At 44.4% G+C, this 19,450-nt stretch overlaps 2 protein-coding genes across 3 annotated transcripts in view; both read right to left on the bottom strand.

The window, feature by feature from the left end:
* Positions 1-383: 383 nt before the first annotated feature.
* On the bottom strand, positions 384-1,703 carry gpr151 (G protein-coupled receptor 151). The gene has a single exon (XM_061078959.1). The coding sequence runs from the start codon at positions 1,701-1,703 to the stop codon at positions 384-386; it is 1,320 nt and encodes a 439-aa protein (XP_060934942.1).
* A 2,645-nt stretch (positions 1,704-4,348) lies between these two features.
* LOC133011890 (serine/threonine-protein phosphatase 2A 55 kDa regulatory subunit B beta isoform) overlaps positions 4,349-19,450 on the bottom strand; it is a 43,185-nt gene continuing 28,083 nt past the window's right edge. For both annotated transcript variants that reach the window (XM_061079817.1, XM_061079818.1), the window contains exons 2-10: positions 14,736-14,833; positions 13,478-13,643; positions 12,521-12,633; positions 9,259-9,436; positions 8,958-9,122; positions 6,144-6,313; positions 5,510-5,601; positions 5,281-5,404; positions 4,349-4,504 (exon numbers count right to left, since the gene is read on the bottom strand). In XM_061079817.1, the coding sequence (XP_060935800.1) occupies positions 4,349-4,504; positions 5,281-5,404; positions 5,510-5,601; positions 6,144-6,313; positions 8,958-9,122; positions 9,259-9,436; positions 12,521-12,633; positions 13,478-13,643; positions 14,736-14,833 (1,262 nt within the window). The remainder of the gene's footprint in view (positions 4,505-5,280; positions 5,405-5,509; positions 5,602-6,143; positions 6,314-8,957; positions 9,123-9,258; positions 9,437-12,520; positions 12,634-13,477; positions 13,644-14,735; positions 14,834-19,450) is intronic.

Raw genomic sequence — 19,450 nt, forward strand, 5'->3', positions numbered from 1 at the left:
TATCATACAACGTACATTTAGTATATTATTTACTAGAAGTATATCTACAAATACATCAATTGTAAATACATTATATGATGTGTATGTGCATTGCATTTACATAATCCTTACCAAAAGCTTTAAAGTACAGCCAGTACATTATAGTCTAGTTCTTACACATTAAACAACGACTGATTGCAAAGTCTATCTTATATGCAGATGAAATTGCTCTATTCATAGTCCAAACTTGTTTCCTTACTGATGCCTTCTTACCTGTGGTATAATATCATACACAAAGTTGACAGAATACCACTGATTTACTGTGCAGAGGTCTGTTAATGAAGCTGCTGCTCAGGATAGTTGTGAATGTTGATCAAGTTGAAAGGTGGTAGTTCTTTTTTGCCCTATTTGCCCTCATGCTCCCACGGCACAGGATCATTTTCGTCTGTGTGCGCCCCCGTCTCCCTCTCGTGCCAGAAGTGCTCCAAATCAGGCAACACTATTCCATCTTTGAGGCTCACCCTGTCCGTGTCTCTGCCTCCTCCTCGTTCTTCCCCTTGTTCGGGCTGAGGTTGAGCGTCTCTGCTGGGGCCCTGGCTGTAGCTTGACTGAAAGCTCCTCTCTCCTCTCAGATGGACTGAGGTATCTGGTCTGGGGCAAGGTGACTGGAGGGAGGTAGGGTTGTGCGGTCCGGGCTTAGGCTTGAACGGAAGTTGCTTGCGCAGGGTGAGGCGCCTCCACAGCCCCTTGTAGCCCTCTCTGAACTCCTCGGAGAGGGAGAGGACAATGAGAGGGTTCACCAGCGACAGAGAGAAGGTGAGAAGCAGAGCGGAGACGGTTAGAAGAAGGGGGGGCGAGGGGACGAGTGGCTGAACTCCTTCCATTTCTTTTTCTGCAATGTGACGCTCCCAGACCCACACCACCCACTGTGGAAGCCAGAGAATAGCCATAGCCACAGTCAGGCTGAATAACATCAAGGTGAGCTTTCTGGACCTGATCTGTGTACGCAGATTCTGACTTTTACTGGAGCGGCGCTGGCAATAGCTGTAAGCCCTCCAGAAATAAATCAGTGCAAAGCTGAGAGGTGCACAGTACACCCCCAGGGGGTACGCTTTGATATATACGGCCATGAAATCCTGGGCTTCAGGAGGAACCATCAGCACACACACAACTCTGCGGATTCCTCTATGCAGTGTAGCAAACAGCCAGTGCGGGATGGTGACAGAGCAAGCAGACAGCCAGATGAAGAAGAGCACCACCAGGATGGAGCCTAGGTGAAGGCTCATCTGCTTGGTGGGGTTAGACACGTAGTGGTAGCAAGCTTTGGCCATGACCGCCACGGTCAAGCTCTTTGCAGCCATGCAAGACTGGAGGAACCAGTCAGTCGTCTTGCACACCACCCAGCCCAGATCCCAGCTCGCCTTGGAGTAGAAAGCAGCCCTGAAAGGCATCGCAAACACGAGCACCAACCCGTCCGCTAACATCAAGTTGAAGATGAGGGAGTTGATGAGAGACAGTTTCCCCCGACGTGCATTTGAGAACAAGATGACCATCGCAGTGAGATTACAAGCTGCACCCAGGACGCAGATGACTCCCAGGATGGCCGGCACCAGGACCCTCAGCTCCCCGGGTTTCAGGTGTCGGAATGAGCCCTGTTCGGTGAAAGACCACTTGTCTATGGAGCTGTTCAGAACAGTCGCATTGTTCCCACTCAACTTATCCATCCTCTTCAGAGAGATGGTGATCTGATACAGGAGGAAAATATGCAAAATGTAAAAAGGCAGCAAAGAGAAGATAAAGTCTTAAGATTGCTTTTACAAAATAAGTATCTAAAAATGTCTCCTCAGTCTAAACCTGTTCAAATAATCGTATCAGACAACGTATCGATTGTCTATCAGTCGTCACAGTCGAGCTCCTGTCTGACTCCGAGTCTGCCGTCAGACACAATGATGCAGCTTCTGCCACTGGTTTTAAAGAGGCCGTGTGATTGACAGCTGCTGTCCCCAGCTGACAAAATGTGCGTTAACCCGCTGCCTCGCGGGGCCAATTAGAAGAACTCTGCATAATGTGCACAGTACGACATATGAATGTGTTGGATTTCTTATTAGATTAAATGTTTGTGATTTAGTCTGGGTTTTCCTAATAGAGTTATTAGATAGAGTTATTAACTATTGATTCAATATTCTGTGGTAAAATTCAGTAATGTTGCAGCTGCAGCTTTTTAAAAATGGGTTACAAACAATCTAGAAAATCATTGGTAGTCTCAATCTGAAATTCAGATAAATTATGTCATTTGTAGATTGTATGAGATATTTGAATGGGTCAGCAGCCTTCATTTAAAAACAGTTTTTTTTTGTTATTTAAGTGATACATGGGTGTTACATGAATAATCAAGCAGTTAAGAAAATCGTGACAGTTTCTATTAATTTGAAATCATCCACCTACTGTGTGCAGTCAACACCCGTCTTTGCCACCGCCAGACTGCTTTTACACTCTTTGTCCACAGGAGGACACCCTTGTACCGTAAGCAGCAAATCACATCGTCAACACAGCAAGGGAGGTACAACAACACAGCATTTGAACTTGCACATCTTTATTCTTTTTTTATTCAAAGAAAGTCCAGTAAGCATAAAGACTGCATGGTAATTAATTGCATTTCAATACATTCTGAGCTATAAAAGTTTTTTTTTTGTTTTCAATTAGAAGTGTCACAAAGGAGGTTGTCTAGAAGACATCACTGTTTAAAGGAATCACACTTAATAATTCCCTGATTTCACAGAGTTCAGTTAGACCTTTGACTGCTTTGCTTCGATGGGATCTGGCTCGTAAACACAAAATCGGAGACAAGTGAGGACCGAGTGCTGGAACACGACCTGCTGCTGTTTCACGTTACACGTCCTCGTGGACAAGCAAGGCCACAAACTTAATTGGCTTGAGAAAGCGAGGGATATATTGATAGTGCATCAGATGGTCTGTAGATGTTCTAATATCTAAACGCAGGTGGTCAGCGTCATCGGATTCAGATGTAACACATGCAAAAACAAGACCAAGAGTTGGCCTACAGGATTATGTTCTGCCATGAAATCTCAAGTTAACCTTCAATAATATTTGAACGTGATAAGTTTACAGTTTAACCATCTACAGATCATTTAATGCGCCATCGACAAACTGGATGAGCGACTGTTTTCTCTTTCTCAAGCAGGAATTTTCCAGAACTGTTGAATTGTGACTTATGTCATGTTTCTTGAAAACTGATAACGGACATCTGACTGACGGCTGTGTGGTGAGAGCAACAATTACTTTCTATACATCACAGCGTCCACCTATGAACTTACAAGCACAAAGCCGATCAAGCACTTTTTTTCACTTTGGGACCTCAGTGGAGCTTCTTTTTTTTCCATTTTTGTTCGTAAAGAGAGATAGAACGAGAGAAAAAAGAAAAGAAAAAACAAAAGAAACATTTCTAAGTTAACATTTCATTTGAAACATTCACACTCCTGCCTTGTACTCAGTTCCCTCCCCTCCCTCCCTCCCGCGCCCACGACATTGAACCCCCACATACTAAAAGAAGGCACCACAGCTTCTAAACAGACTCACTGACCGAGAGAAGGACTCGAAAATAAAACAACAGCATTAAATAAAACGATTGACACGGCCTGGAAAGGCTTCATTCACATTACAGACTACAGCAGTCTCAGCAGGGAGACACAGAATCGGTGCTAGAAAGACTGTGTTGTGTCACAGGCAGAGAAAAACTCAGTCTCTTCCTCATCTGTCGGAACCGAAGCAGGTTGCACTGTCCAACACCTTGCACATGCACTGCAGCTTGAGCAGACCGAAAGAGAGGGGGCACTGTTGCTACATGAGAGTTAGCCACCATCATGTAAGCTTGGTTTCTGTCCATGTGCTCTATTTTACGTTGAGTGTGCCCACATCAACCCCTTTCTCCAGGGTCCAGAGGGCTGCTACATCTTGTTATTCATGCAGCCATCCTCTTGTTGCATAAATACACAGGATCCACTCCCCCGGGTGTCCGAATGGCTAAATAAATAAAATTACAGGTCAGTTTGAGGAATGAAAAGTCCATTCCTTGATTTCAAGGAATCTTTTTCCACTTGTTGTATCCAGGTCGTATCAATTTTTTCCACTTCCCAAAATCCATTCTGTCCACTTTCTCACTGGATACTCAATTCTGCACTTCCTCAGCCGAGACGCAAGAATTATAAGACCAGCAGCAACAAGTCGTATAGGGAGAGGAGGAGAAGGATGTAGAGAAGGGGTTCATGTCTCCTTCTCCAGCCCAACCTCTCCCTGCAGCCCCCCTTCCTCACGTGTGCGGCGGCCAGGGGTCAGAGGGGCAGGTCGCCCTTTAGTTCACCTTGTCTTGGAAGATGTAGAGGTTGTTTGTGGCGGCTACAGCGATGATGTTCTCGTGAGGGTGCCACGTGGTGTGAAGGATCTTCTTGCTGAAGTCTAAGCTGTCCACGCTGATCTCATCCTTACGTCGTTTCCCACCCACACACACCTAGAGGACGACAGTGGAGAAACAGAGGCATTAAGATGAGATTGAAAAGGGTAAATTAAAAAGGTCTTCAGTGAGTTTAAGCTGTATTTATACAACTTGTGAAGAAGAGCACCACCAGGATGGAGCAACTTGTGTTTTTTACATCTGTCAAAGGCATTCCAAAGAATTGCTTGAGCTGTTCTGGATCAACTGATTAAGAGAAAGTTGTTTTCTCTTAATATGCGATCCCAGTGTTGCCAGTAGCGTAACAAACTGAACCACTGACATAGACTTGGAAGAGATTGGGATAATTACAGCTTCTTGATCAGAAGATAAATGTCTCCTTGTGCATTTTGATTGAATGACAATGCGAGACCTTCCATGTTGATATTTACTATTGAATATTGGAAATCAGCACATATTCAAATTTGAAATACACACATACACATTCATACATAAACCTCTATACATGAGTTATTCTATCACACATCCTCCACACACTTAAGGAACGACCATCCGGGGCGATTTCAGGTTCAGTATCTCGCCCAAGGACAATTCGCCATGCAGACTGAAGAAACCTGGAATCGAACTAATGACCTTTCTGGTTAGTGGACTAACCGCTCTTCGTTCTGCGCCACATCCAATAGCATATAATTTTGGCAATATTTCTTTAAAAATAATTACTTAAAAAAACAATGATCAAGTTGTCTGGTTGGATATCTTGCTTTATAACAGTACATTCCCTTGTCTTTGACTTGATATAAGTTAATTTGTTTATCAGATATGAATCGCTGTACCTTGCGAGGCTTGAGAATGGCTCTGGGTTTGCTGTTTTCTCTGGACGCTTCCAGTGTGACGTCACGTTTGGTGTTCCGGTCAAACATTCTAAAGAAATTGTTGTAGGATCCCGTCATTATGACACTGTGGAGATAGAGAGGAGAGTAGATGATTATTGAAATGGCTGGAAGGATGGACGGATGAATGAATGGATGGAAGATGGATAGAAGGATGGATGGAGAGTCTTACCTGTCTGTTCCATTCCAGACACACTCAAACTTGTCAAAGATGCAGTCATTCTCATACAGAGAACAAAGTTTGCCCCGTAAATAGTCGTGAACCTGAAAAAAAAAAGAAAATTAAACCGATTGGTGGGATATGATCATTGTTTTTAGACATCTTAAGTTTGCATTTCCACTTCAAGCCATAAGCTGCACGAGCATATGCTCCACTTTCAGTAATCCTTCAGGACCTGGTGACCTTCGCTAAGATCTAAGGCAGGTGGAGGCGGAGCTGGAATTGAAAAGAGAATCCCCTGAGCTCAGCTGGAGGCCTTATCAATCATGACCTGCCCTAAGATGGCTTCCCCTGATCAGACAGCGTGGATGTGACCCCGGTGACCGCTCAGTGGGAGGTTCTGTCCTTCTGGTTGCATCAGCACCGATACTATCTGTCTTATCTTATGGGCGGTCCCCTCTTATAAGCCCTCCTGGGGTAATCGCTGACACTGGGACACTGCAACAGGATTATGCTGAGTGATTAGTCTGAAATCAATACGTTTTAAATGATCCGCGGCCTCACTGTTATTTACCAACTTCACTAGCTGAGAGTTTTTCGTCTGAGGCTTTCTAGCTGTCCGGCAGGCATAATGATGAATCCTCACCTGGTACGTCTCCAGTGGCTTGTTCTCCATCTGAAGGTCCCACACCTTGACAGTGAGGTAGTCCCTTGTCATCAGATAGCGCCCGTTGTGGCTGAACTTCACATCCGAGATGGACGAGATGATTTCCGAGAAAAAGGAGCGAGTGGAAGGATCCTCCGGCTCCTCAAAGTCTGGGAGAGAAAAAGCAAAAAGCAGTTATCTTCTGACAGGGGAAACACATTTTGACACATTAGGAGGTCGCCACTTTAAAGAGGTGTTCTCCCTCCTGCACGTCTTCTAATCATTCACAGGGAGAGAGCACAAAGCAGATTCTGTTTTCGGGTGGTGGGGGGGGCCTTCATTAGCGAACAATGACAGACACAAGAATGCCTGGATGCAGAGTTTTTTCTGCAGCAGCTGCATGTCTTCACAGGATTGTTTCTGTGTGTGTTTAGGGAGCCAGTCGTGGGTCAGCATGCTGGGTAAATATTGGTTATGATTCATATTGATTTTGGCAGCTGCTCATCTGTGTGCAGGCCAGCACGCTGGGGATAAGAGCCAGGCATTCCATCGTTAGCTGTCAAGTTATTGTTCCTCCTCCTCATTTCCTCCCCCCCTCTCTTGCTCTTCTCCATCTCTACAAAAATGCCCCCGCTATTCTCCCCACCCTCCTTCCATCCCCTCCTTCCTCCTCAGCCAGGGCCGGGAGAATAGCTCTGCCATGTGTCAGTGGGGAGTCTAACAAGGGATGTGGGGTGAGAGATGAAAAAAATAGGGGGATGAGGGAGGGATAAGAAAAACAAATCAATGTCAAAGTCCTGGGCCCACTTGAGACCTGCTGGATTCTGTGTGTGTGTCAGTGAATGAGTGGTTGTGTATAAATGGGTGTGTGCAGCGTTTGTATGTATATATGCATGTGTGTGCATCCCTAGCTGCCCTCTCCTGCCCTCTCACTCCAGGGGTGTATAATAGGGTCCCTGGGGAATGGGCAGGGGAGCTTTGTGGTCCCCCTCTCTCAGTCCCGGAGCTCAGCAGCAATCCTCTCCTATCCTCCTTCCATCTATCCCTCATCTATCCATCCATTTTCGCTCTAATTCTGATTGATAGTAACAGCCTCCCAGATATACAGGGAAGGGATACAGTATGAGTATTGTTGTTTATGTACGAGGTGTGTGTGTGTGTGTGTTGGAAGAACGGAGGGCATTGCACATTGCTCCGAGCCATACACGTTCATGCAGTGAAACAGTAGGTGTGTAACTGACCTGCCTGAGGCTAACGAGAGCACCTGTCTGCTCTGCGTGTGTGCTCTGCGTGCGTGCATGTGTTTGTGTGTGTGTTTGGCCATCTTTGAATAACATAACTTGAAATTTACTCTTTCCTTCATCCCAATATCTTATTTGTCTCTCAAAACGCTCAGGTGGAATTAAACTGGCCATGTTGGCGCCTGGTTCAGTGAACACGTCAATATGTCTGAGGAAATGACTGACATTATTGAACAACAAGGTGTGTCCATGGGGGACTAATGCGATTGCTTTTAAGCCATTGATTTTTCAGCGAAAATGTCAATGTATTCATTATTCATTCGACCAAAGAGTATGCATGTGATGTTAAGCTTTAAAGAAGGCCATTCATTGTTTGAGACACGCACACACACACAGATTTATTGACGGGTTATCAATCCTCGTATGTTGATATGATGGGGGGAGGCTGCATGGCCATGCCACACAAAGGTGGAGCTGGAGCAGAAAAACTGAGAGCGAATTTGCAATGTTGGTGTTACCATGTTGCATGTTTATCTGATTTTATGTCTTTACAGTTCTATCACTTCTCCTCACCTCCACCAAGGAGGTTAGGTATTGTAACTGCCGCACATTGGCAGTTTGTTTAGTTGGTTAACCTCCCGTTTTTGGTTCCTACTGGTTATAATGGCACTGGGGCGGAACTAATTGCCGCCGTCATATGTTTCTTACACCACACCTTTAAGCGACGTACCTAGCCAAACAGCGTGAAAGAAGCAGCACAATCAATAAGCTATAAATTAAAGTTAAAAGTAAAAGCACATAAGAAGAAGAAGAAAAAACTATAAAGGACAAGCAATAAGATAAGATTCCCTCAAGTAGTAAGCAGTGGACGAGGTATGTTTATCATTTATTTATATCTAAGAAGAATGTGAACGATTTTATTGTGTTGCTTTCAATTGCATGGTTGTGCGTGATAGTGATTTGCATACTATGTAAAGTTGTGAATATGTTTATGTAAGTTAAGTTTGTAAATGTGCAAGTTAATATTGAGCTGCGGGCTGTATGTGAGGTGTGTGTGAAGTGTTTTTTGGTGTAATGTAACACCTGTTGTGCTGCTGTAAAAACGGACATTTGCATATTGTGAATTTGTATTTATTTTCATTTATTTTTCTCTCTAAACCCAGTTCTCACGGGTTGGTTCGACCTGGAAATAAAACCCCGTTTTCTAACAAAGACCTCTGGCCTCGTGTGAACTACTTGGGAGCTACAGGTATTCACCCCGGTCAGTTTGTTTGTTAGTTGGTTTGTATGTTTGTCTGTGTTTTAAAATAAGATTACACAAAAAACACTGAGCAAGATTTCACGAAACTTGGTGAAAGGATGCAGTATGTGTCAGGAATGAACCCATTGAGTTTTGGTGCAGATCCAGATCAGTATTTGATATATACACATATGAGTTATTAGTTCCACATAATGGACTAACAGGCATCACAGGAAAGACAACATATTCAGAAAAGTTCTACACCAAACTTTTTTTGGCTTATTTGCTTGCTCCTTTTTAATTTGTCCCATCATGCACTGCATGGATACTCACATTTGCAGTGCGTGTCGCAGAGTGCAGCCTGTCTCATGTCACAGAGGCGTATTGAGCCCTTGCTGCTGCTGTAGGCAAAGGTGTGACAGTGCTGGGGATGAAACTCGGCTGAGGTGATCACCTCCGTCAGCTCCTCCATGTTGGCTGGTTTGATGTCTACAATGTCTGAGAGACAGGCACTAAGGACAATGTCCGACTTGTGGAGTTACTTACAACTCAAACTCATGGGTTAGTTTCCGCCCCTTCGACAACGTAGCTCCTAAACATAAACACTACGTTATTTACACTATGAAAAGGATACTGAAGCTGCGATCAGTGATCTCCAGGTTCCACAGGTTGACCCTGAGGTCGTCAGTAGAGATGTACGTCTGGAAGTCGGAGTTGACGGAGATGGAGTTGATGTGGTAGGTGTGGGCATTGCTGAACACACGCTTGGCTGTAGCCTCAACCATCAGGTCCATGGGCTGCAGCACAGGCACCTATTGGAGGAGACGGTTCAGTTAGAAACGGGGGAAGAAGAAAGTTGAAGTACAACTGAAAAGGAAAACGGGACCATAGTGAAAAATTTACTGATCCGTTATTTGGTGTTGTTCAAAAGCTGTTTTTTAAAAAGCACTCTTAGAGGTTTATCTGTACATACATGTGGCTTCTTGCATGTATATAAGGTTATTTGTTTGGAATATTCAGCACGTGTCTGTGTGTATCTGTGTGTGTGTGTGTGTGTGTGTGAGTGTGTGTGAGTGTGTGAGCATAACCCCAGGGATTCATATGACATTTACTCCACAAATCTCAATGTAACAGAGTCGCTGGGGCTGAGGAGCTGCAGGGCTGTTTGATGAGCTGGTTCAATCAGACTGTGAATATCTGTTTGCTACACGGTTACTCAGTGATCTCATCGCACATTCTCCTCCTCAGTTTCTCTCTCTCCCTCTCTCTCTCTGTGTGTCTCTCTCTCTCTGTCTCTATATGTCTCATGTTCAAGTCCTGTTCTCTTGTTTGTGTGTTTTTGAGAGAAAGAGAGATGGAGAGAATCAATGTGTGTTTGTGTGTGTGTGTGTGCGTGAGCGAGAAGGAGAGACAAGAGAAAGTAGAGGAGGTGGAAAGAGAGATGGCCCGAGGGCATCGCTAGGCCCTGCTGAGGAATGATAACTGAACTCTGCAGAATTAAGGCGAGCTCTTTCTTTCTCTCTCTCTCTCACTTGCACATACACACTCACACATATTCACACACACACATATATATACACACACCGAGTTTCACACTGCTGCTCCATATCAAAGACCCCCAGCACCAGTCTCCATGCAGCCCCCCGTTGGCCAGATAAACCCAGACAAAGAGAGGAGGGAGGGGAGGGAGAGAGGCGAACAAATCGGCTGCTTCTTCTCTCTTTCTCTCCACCGTCGCTGGCACCGACAGAGAGACATGGCAGCCCAGCAGGCTGCTGTATCTCCATGGGTGTCACTTCATTTCCATGTCTTTCAGTGGCCGTCCAGAGACGTGGACTGTATTAACCCATAACCCCCAAACACTGACAGCTACACTGCTCCGCTTGGCCCCAGCACCTTCACAACAACCTAATGCATCCTCATCCTTACATCATGTAAAGAATATTTTAAAAAACTGAATAATTTATTATATGTTCCTTCTTTTACACTTACTTTACACTATCTACAACAGAAATTGTTTTCTCTTAAAGCAGCACAAGACAAAAGAGAAAATATACACATTTTGATCGTATTTTGTGTTTGAGGGAGATACTAAATGATGACCTCATTATCTGGCTACATTTTTGAATTAATATTTCCGAGTTGCACCCTCTGCTCTTTCTCGCCCTGAGCAGATTTCACAGCCTCTAAACAGGATTGCCACAGTCCCGGCCTGTCCTCCAGGTTGCTATGATCCCCTGGCCAGCCAGACAAAGAGGGACAGACACGCTGAACACAGCACTAATCTACTGTGGCAGACACACACACAGACACACACACACACACACACAGTGCCCGCCTTCTTTGTGTGAAAAGTGTTTTGCAGAGTGATAAGAATGAGACTCAGAGCGAGAGAAAAAATAATTTTCCCCTCATTGCACATATCGATCACTCATTCTCACTTTCTTCTGCCAGTCTGAGTTAAAATTTGCCCAAACATGGATGTTGGATGGTGTCTATCTCATTGATCAGCACTGAAACGCACCATATGATCATCAGCTGCTATTTAAAAGAGAAACTGTGTCGACTTTGAGATATGAAATACATATACATATACACAACAGCATGTGTTGCTAAGATGTTCGTGCAGGATTAAAGGCGATAACGACTGAATGCTAAATGTCGATTTAATCAGCTTATCTGTGCTGTTCTTATTCAGACTTCAAACCGTTCTATGTGCAAACTGAGGATAGCCTTTTGTCAATTTTCTTTTGCAAATGATAAAAAATTATATTTCAGACTCCTGGCATTGTGCACCTACCATTGTGTCTGCCCTGAAAATATTAAATAATATCATGTCTTTCTAGAAAGACAGGTCCATTCAAAACTTTGACTTTTCATTTTTCCAGACTGATGAATTTAAAAGAATAGTTGTACATTATGAGAAATACACTTAGTCACTTACCGACCAAGAGTAAGGTGACGATGAATGATTTACTTATACCATTCTCGTGTGTGTGTATATAGATAGTAGCGTAGCTTAGCATGGACACTAGGAGAAACAGCTAGCCTTAATCTGACTAAGGTCAACATAGTTCACCTATCAGCAACTCCAAAGCTCAATAACAAACACTTTAAATATATTAACTTTAAATAATATTGACACTCCATGATGCTGCACGATAACAAAGTGGTCAGTCAGCAATGTTTACCTCCGCCAAGGAGGTTATTTTTACGTCCACTAACCCTGTTTGATAATTAGCTTGCTAATGCCAAAACTACTGGAGGGATTACCACTAAACTTGGTTTAAGAGGCCTGATTAATGAGTTAGTACAATTTGGTTTAGATCCAAATACAAATCTAATAAATTTAAATATGGTAAATAAGGGAACGGAGGTATGCACTCTCCGAGGACCCTTTGAGTTATGCATGTGTGTGTGCATGATTTTCTCCTGGTTCCCAAACATTCAGTCCAAACACATGCAGATAGGTTAACTATATACAAATATAGGTGTGAATATGACTGTTCATGGTTGTTTGCTGCTCTAAATCAGCCTTGATACGCTGGCAACTTCAGTAGGGTGTATCCCGCCTCTCGCCAAATATCCGCTGGGATTTATTCCTGTGACCCTCAAGAGATAAACAGTATGGATGATGGATGGATAAAACTTAATGGATCTTGTGGGTTTCCATTCCTTCTGAAAGAAGCCTATAAGTTCGCTTATGTTGTAGCTTGAAATTATTTGTTTTTGAAGATTGATGTTTTTCCTGTCGTCAGATCGTGACCTGCGGTTTTACTCTGAGCCAAACAGTTACATTTGAACACACCAGCAAGACAGAGCAGAGGTGTGTACTAGAGTGCATATGACATTTTGGGTGGTGTTAGACCTGATGGTGTTGTGTGACCTCTCCTTACCCGTAGCGAGGTGATGGTCGACGGGTCTCGGATCCGTCCGTCTTCATCCTTCAGGTTGTAGCCCTCCGGACGCTTGTCTCTCTCACTGATCTTCCACAGCTTCACCGTCTTGTCTGAGATGGACACATCACACAAACCGCACACAAAAAAATCACACACAGAAAACGGCGCACCACGGTAAAACTCAGTTACAAGATGGATGCGGGGGTTGGGCAGCCAATCTGGCATGTAGCTGGGCAGGAGCCAACAAAGATGATGAATGGTGGCTCCTGTGTAGATACTGATGTAACTGATATCAATCTACAAGTTGACTGCATTGCCCTGCTCCAGTATACGCTCCCTCTGAAAAAAGCCATCTGTCCGGCTTTTCAATTCTGCATCACGTAGACACCAGTTACATCCCGGTGTCTCGGTCTAGTGAAAGTGGTTGTCAGCAGCAGTCAGGTTGTTTCTTTTTTTCCCTTTTTAATTTCCACAGTGAGTATTGGTGTCAGAGCCGCGAGGCCATCGCCACAGGAACCTGCACCATCTGCCCCAGCCACCGCCAGCACTCCTGGAGCAGCCATGCATGAAGCACCACAATCTGCAAGATGTCTCTCTGCTGATGTGTATGTGTCTGCTTAGGCTAGCGTACATGTATGGGGTGCGGTGGCACATGATTTGATATATGTGCGTGTGTGAGTGTGTTCCCTGCTGTGGCAGCCATGCATGAAGTACTCAATCTGAAACAGCGCGGCTGGTGGCACCTGCTCCTTCAAGCGAAACACCAATATGCTCACAGAGATAGTCATTCTGAATTGATATTAATAACGTCTCCTTTTATCTCAGCTGTAATTCTGACTCTTCTGTGGATTGAGGAATGATTCACGCCTACAGCAAACACAAGACACATTCATGGCTCCTTTGGCCATTTTGCCACCTGTGTCGCTCCCGCAGAAGCTGAGCTAAGTGACTGACCATTGGTGGAGAGCAAGAAGTAGGCGGCGTTCTGCTGAGGAAGCCATTTGATCTTGTTGATCTTCTCCTCGATCTCCAAACTCTTCAGGTAGTCAAACTCCGGCTCGTGGCTCTGGAATGTGCTGTAAACATTGTACTCCCCTCTGCGCTGGGGCTGGCTCTTACTCTGAAGGAGGAGGAGGCGACAGAGAAAAGGTTACAGAAAGATTACATGATAAATAATAGAAGTAAGTAACGTTACTTATATTGCAACCTAAAAAACAGGGTTTACAAAAAAGACAGCATCATGTAAAAGCAGTAATAAAAAGAATAAAAGCAATGAAACATAAAGACAGATAAAAAGAAAACATCACATAGGGGCAAGTCTGTAAAAATGGGTTTTAAGAAGTAATTTAAAAGAAGTCACTGGCTCTTAAAGCCTTATCTCCTCAAGCACTAGTAGACTTCAACTTTGGAATGACCAGAAGGGCCCCAGCTGAAGATCTAAGGCTGTGAGCTGGCTCGTATAGGGCCAACATTTCTACTGTGTTGTTTTGGGCCAGAATAAGGCAAGCTTTAAAAGTGATCAGTAAAACCTTAAAATCCATTCTAAACCGAAAAGGGAGCCAATGGAGCGAAGCCAGCCTTTACGTGGTGTGATGTTTTATATTTAAATTAGTAAGAGGCCGAGATGCTGCGTTCTGAAATAGTCGGAGGCGAGAGACAGACTTTTGAATTATGCCAGAGAGATGGACGTTAAAGTCGGCTGTTTACATCAAATGTGTTATGGAGAGATTCATTCCTTTAGTCGTTTAGGAAATATCTCCAGCGGCCGGTTACCATAGCTTCACATAAAGATTTGAAATAGGGAGAAAAAGATACCCATGCTTTATTTTTGGGTAAAAACAAATCTGTGCAGTATAACTTAAAAAATATATAAGAATTATACTGAATGAACATTGAATTAAAAGTCTACCTCGTATTAAATAAAAAATTCAAATCCATGTGGTTTAAATGCTGGGATCATCTGGATCTTAACTGTAATTCAGAATCGGTTAAAAACTATGCTTCTGCATGAAACATGACGTTATGATCATAGCCTCATTGTGGTTAAAGGGGTTTTTATCATTTGTGGTGACTTTTAGATTTCCAACCAGCAGTCCTTTTCAAAATACACCTTCCCTTGTTATTTAAAAGCAACTTAAATGTTTCAAGGCTGTGAAAAATCCTCTCAGCAGAAGGGCAGCGTAATTAGCGTAGCATTGTTGGCATTTCCTACCTCCTGCTCCCTCTGGAAGACGACAACTCTGCCTCCTTTATCCCCGGTGGCCAACAGCTCTCCCGATGGGTTAAACTCCACCGTTGAGATAATGTCAGCTGCAACACAGGAAGCAGAAAGGGAGAGGAGGGGGAGAAAATGTCAGTGTGGACAAAAGCTGTCAAGGTAGAATTCAGACAAAAAGAAAGAGCTTTCAAGTCAGATGTGGTGCAGGGATTTCTAGAAAACACAGGAGGGGAAGGGGAGGGGAATCTCGTGACAAACCCATAGAGGACTCTCTCGCACTGTTACCCTACTTTTGTAGAAATATGGGTTAGGACAAAGCACAGGATGAGTCACTGCATGATATCAACTAATTCAGCACCATGTCTCATTGAAGTGAGCCAATCGTTGTCATTTAATTGCACTTCTGCTTTTTATAGTGCTCTTCCACCACTATAATAATGCCATTCTTCAGTCTCCTGTTGGCTGCAAGACCCTGTGCTGCTCCAAGACTCTACTGCTCCTTCGTTAAAAAATATCATAAACCTTTAAAATGGGGTTCTCCATTGCGAATGACATATATTACGCCTACTTTTTAACTTCCAATCTGTGCAGTGCACTATCTGGACAAAAGAAATATAACGCTTATAAGATATAATTGCCTTCTTTTGTCTACACCCCCAACATTTCTCCGTGTCTCTGCATAGCTCCAGTAAAATTCTACCAAAAAGTAAATAACAGACACCTACCCTTAAGGTAGCTTCTCCTCTCCTCCTCAAAGACATACATCTGCTTGTATTTAGGAGAGGCTAATGGTGACTGTAATTATTATACAGCCCTTGGCTAAAAGGACATAGCATAATGTCTGTCTCACACACACACAAACACACACACACACGTACAGAGATATATACATACAGTGGAGGCTAGCCCTTTGCTTAACAGTGACAATAATATTAGACCGATAAAAAGAGAGAAAGAGAGAGTGAGCTTGTTGTTTTGTACCCCCCACGCCCTCTGTGGACCTGCTACTGGCAGAGTGCTGAACAGGAGAGGGGAATGTTGCTATGGAGACTGTTTCCATCTCTAGCAGCAGTCGGAGGGGTGAATCTGTGTCTGTGAGTGTGTGTGCCAATAGCTCTCAGACTTAGTTGCTGATGCTTGCTGTAATTAGACAGAGCGAGTGCTGCAATAGAGTGGAAACCTGGTACTGCATCTGGGGGAGTGTGTGCAGTTCAATGCGGTGCACAACTTCAGACAATAGAGTCCCTGCAGACTGGCTCATCTCTTCACATAAAGCTACTGTGCATGGTGGAAATGCAAAAGCGTTATCGTGTGTGGTGTGCGTGTGTGTGGTGTTCGTGTGCCTCTTCCCCTTGTTTGATTTAATTGTTGAAAAGGAAGCCACATTCAAAGGTTAGACCAGAGGGATTATTGTGGCCAAGTAGGTGGGCAATCCTAATCATATTGGAAACTAATGACTTTTTTCACAGAGAAGACACACTCTGACCTAATTACAACCTAGGAGAACCCCACTGACACACTATAGAGTGGTACACACGCGCACGCAAAAACTATATTGAACCCCTGGGTGCACAGAGACTTGCATGTGCAGCACACACTCACACACACACACATACACACACAGAGGCACACACAATAGTGTCTTCTCCCAGCAACCATCAAGCCAAAGCCACTGATGTGAATCGAATGGAATCGGCTTAACAGTCAGCATTCTTGAATCCAAGCTTGTCTCTCTTTCTCCCTTTTTGTCCTTCATACTCGTCTTTTTCCCAATTTCGCCCACTCCCTCTCTCCATCCCTCATCATCAACACATTAAGTCACTGAAGAGAAACAGTAATTGATGGATGCCGTTTAACGAGTTTACACACGCATACATCCTTCAATCATTTCAGTAAATGGAGAATCGGCAAGAGCCAGTGAGCTGAGACTCACAACGTGATGGAACGCTTCCCTAAATGAGTTTTTCCTCATGCAAATGTATTCTCTCCAGACAACCTCGGCCACTGATGGAATTGTGTTTGAATGGCAGCGTGCTGGGTTTTTTTCAGATGAAATTTCACTCCAGGGAACAAATTGATTAACAGCAGAGCTGCAGGTGGGCGTGTCCCCTGAATATTTCCCGCTTACATCAGATCAGAATTTTATAACGTGAGTCTCATCTTCAAGGTGGAGTAGGATTAGCAGCTGGCCGGTGATTCAACTGATCAAATGTGTTCTTACACATTCTGTCTCTCTCTCTCTCTCTCTCTCTCTCACACACACACACACACACACACACACACACACACACACACACACAAACACACATATACACACACGCACAGCCTCATCAGCGGACCATAACCAGATGAAGCCCATAAATCCCATGGCCAGCCAGGTCTGACACGGACAGGTCAGTGCTTCTTGATGCATCAGAGTGATGCTCGAGATAACACACATCCATCACCAGTAATAACGCAGACAAGCCTGTGAGCCTGCTGCTGTGATGCGTGTCTGTACCAGTGAAATAAAACGTGCAAGGCACCGCTCTTATCTGTTTCTACTCACCAACCTGAACTGCAATAACACCCTTCAGCATGCAATATAGAATTGGACGTCAGATCAATTGGGTGGAAACATAGATATGCATTGATTCTGGAATGAAAACTGTGCACGAGGAGCCACAAGCACAGGGCGGGCGAGTGAGGATATTGAATGTATTTATAGATGCCTGAGCTCGCAACATCTACATCACATAACAGAAGGGGCCACTAAAATAAATGATTGTGAGTGAGGGGGGAGTCTGGGGACAGAGGTTTGTTTTCTCTAAGTGGGTCAACAAAAAGATCGTACAGTGAGTCTCAGCGGCACAGACGCAAGCAAAGACCAAAATAGGAGCACCCTAGCTAACCTCCAGACAGCACATAATCCTGTCAGGGGTGAAATAAACCCCAGAAAACCAACTGGGTCTTGATCCGCTGGCATTGGGAGGGTTGTGTAAGACACACAGAGCCAAAACGGGTTGAGTTCATACATGGAAATACAGTTGTGTAAGTGGCGCGCAATAATTCCACGTAGAGGGAGGGACGTGAGCAACATTGTGTAGTGTAAATGCTTTGTTAGCGTCAGACGTGGTGAGGGGAGGATTACAGCACTTGTGCTGAGCTGCCTGCGTCAAAGGATCAGGCTGGGGGGGGGAGTTCAGGTCCATTCTCGCACTCTCTTTCACCCGCCGCTCAATGTTCCTTCTGTGATAATCAACATTATGTATCGGTCAGCACATTTTTTCTTCCTGCAACATGGACGCCAAACTAGTACAAATTCTGCACATGAAAAAGCCCATTTCTGTTTTGAATTAGCAGCTGATCACAGCTTCATTTCACACTAGCAACAATGGAGATCAAACAAAATGTTTGAATACGCCTTGTTACCGACTGGTCTGGTAGCCAGCCATATGATTAAGGGTTTATTAGGCTTTATTAGCTGCACACAAAGCAACAGAGGACAACACAGCTCTCTTCATCTGAGGAGCATGACTCTTTGTAAGATGTGGAGTGAACAAGCTAATTAACCTGGTTTCTGGTGGATCAGCCCCTTGAGATTGACACACACAGTGTGTGTGTGCATTTTTTGTGTGCGTTTGCTTTTCTATGTCCCCTCGCTCCCCCCCACAGGGAGTCGAGGGTGAAATGGGCGAGACGTGTTCCTGCTTCACTCCTCACACTTCATTAACACATCGGCGTTGGAACACATCACGCCACAGACACAATACAGGACAGGGCGAAACACGGGGTGGTGAAAAGGAGTGAAATAAGCGATCGATCCCCGCCAGCACCGAGCTGAATACCAAAAGGAATCATTAAGAATGCTTGTTATTTGGTATTCTCTTAGAAACTGAAGATGTAGGGGGGGGATGGTGGGGAAACGGGGGCACACAGAATTATAATTCACCACCAAAACAACAAAAAAAACGCCCTCCCTCTCTATCTGTCTGTCTGAGCTGCTTTGGTGCATTCCCTTTCATCTCCCTTGTGTTTGAGGGAGGAATGAATCAAAGACGAGAACGTCGCTGCACAAAACCTGCGTCGTTCCGCGATGACCTTATCACCACAACACGAAGCTTGGGGAGTGACGACACGCAGGACACAGGAATTCGCTATCAAAACTTACAAATCTATTCCATTATAAAGCCCTGAAAGGTCAAACACTGCTTAGCCTGGGGGCTAGCGGCCCTCCGAAGGACTCGCACTCAGTACATCCATCACAGCAGCACCTCAAACCCACTCACCAGGAAGCTCGTTTGCCGTTGAGAACTATAGGATATTATTATTTTTTTAGAATTTTTCCTGCAATCATCCTACAGTAGCAGCACTAAGGGTATTCTTTAATAAATTCTCATTAAAATTTCATGGAGCTGCAGACTTAATAAGAAGCTAATCAGGGGATGAAAGCAGCTGCTGAATAAGGAGTGTGACTCTCCCCAACTTCACAGCTTGCCATTAAGCCCCCGCCACCCCCCCACACCATGCACCCCCATACACACACACACATAGACATTATCCCTCTTGCGCTACGTGCTGCGGTAGTGCTCCTGCGTTTTGAGTGTTCCATATAGTGAATAATGGATGGGACCTGAGGGTATGGTGGGCTAAGCTTTTTTTTTATGCCGGGGTCCTAAAGTGTGGCCCCAGGCCGTTTGCCTTGGCACAAACAACAAGGCTTGCCCCCC

The sequence above is a fragment of the Limanda limanda genome, chromosome 10, assembly GCF_963576545.1.
Source record: "Limanda limanda chromosome 10, fLimLim1.1, whole genome shotgun sequence".
In the NCBI taxonomy this organism is placed as follows: Eukaryota; Metazoa; Chordata; class Actinopteri; order Pleuronectiformes; family Pleuronectidae; genus Limanda; species Limanda limanda.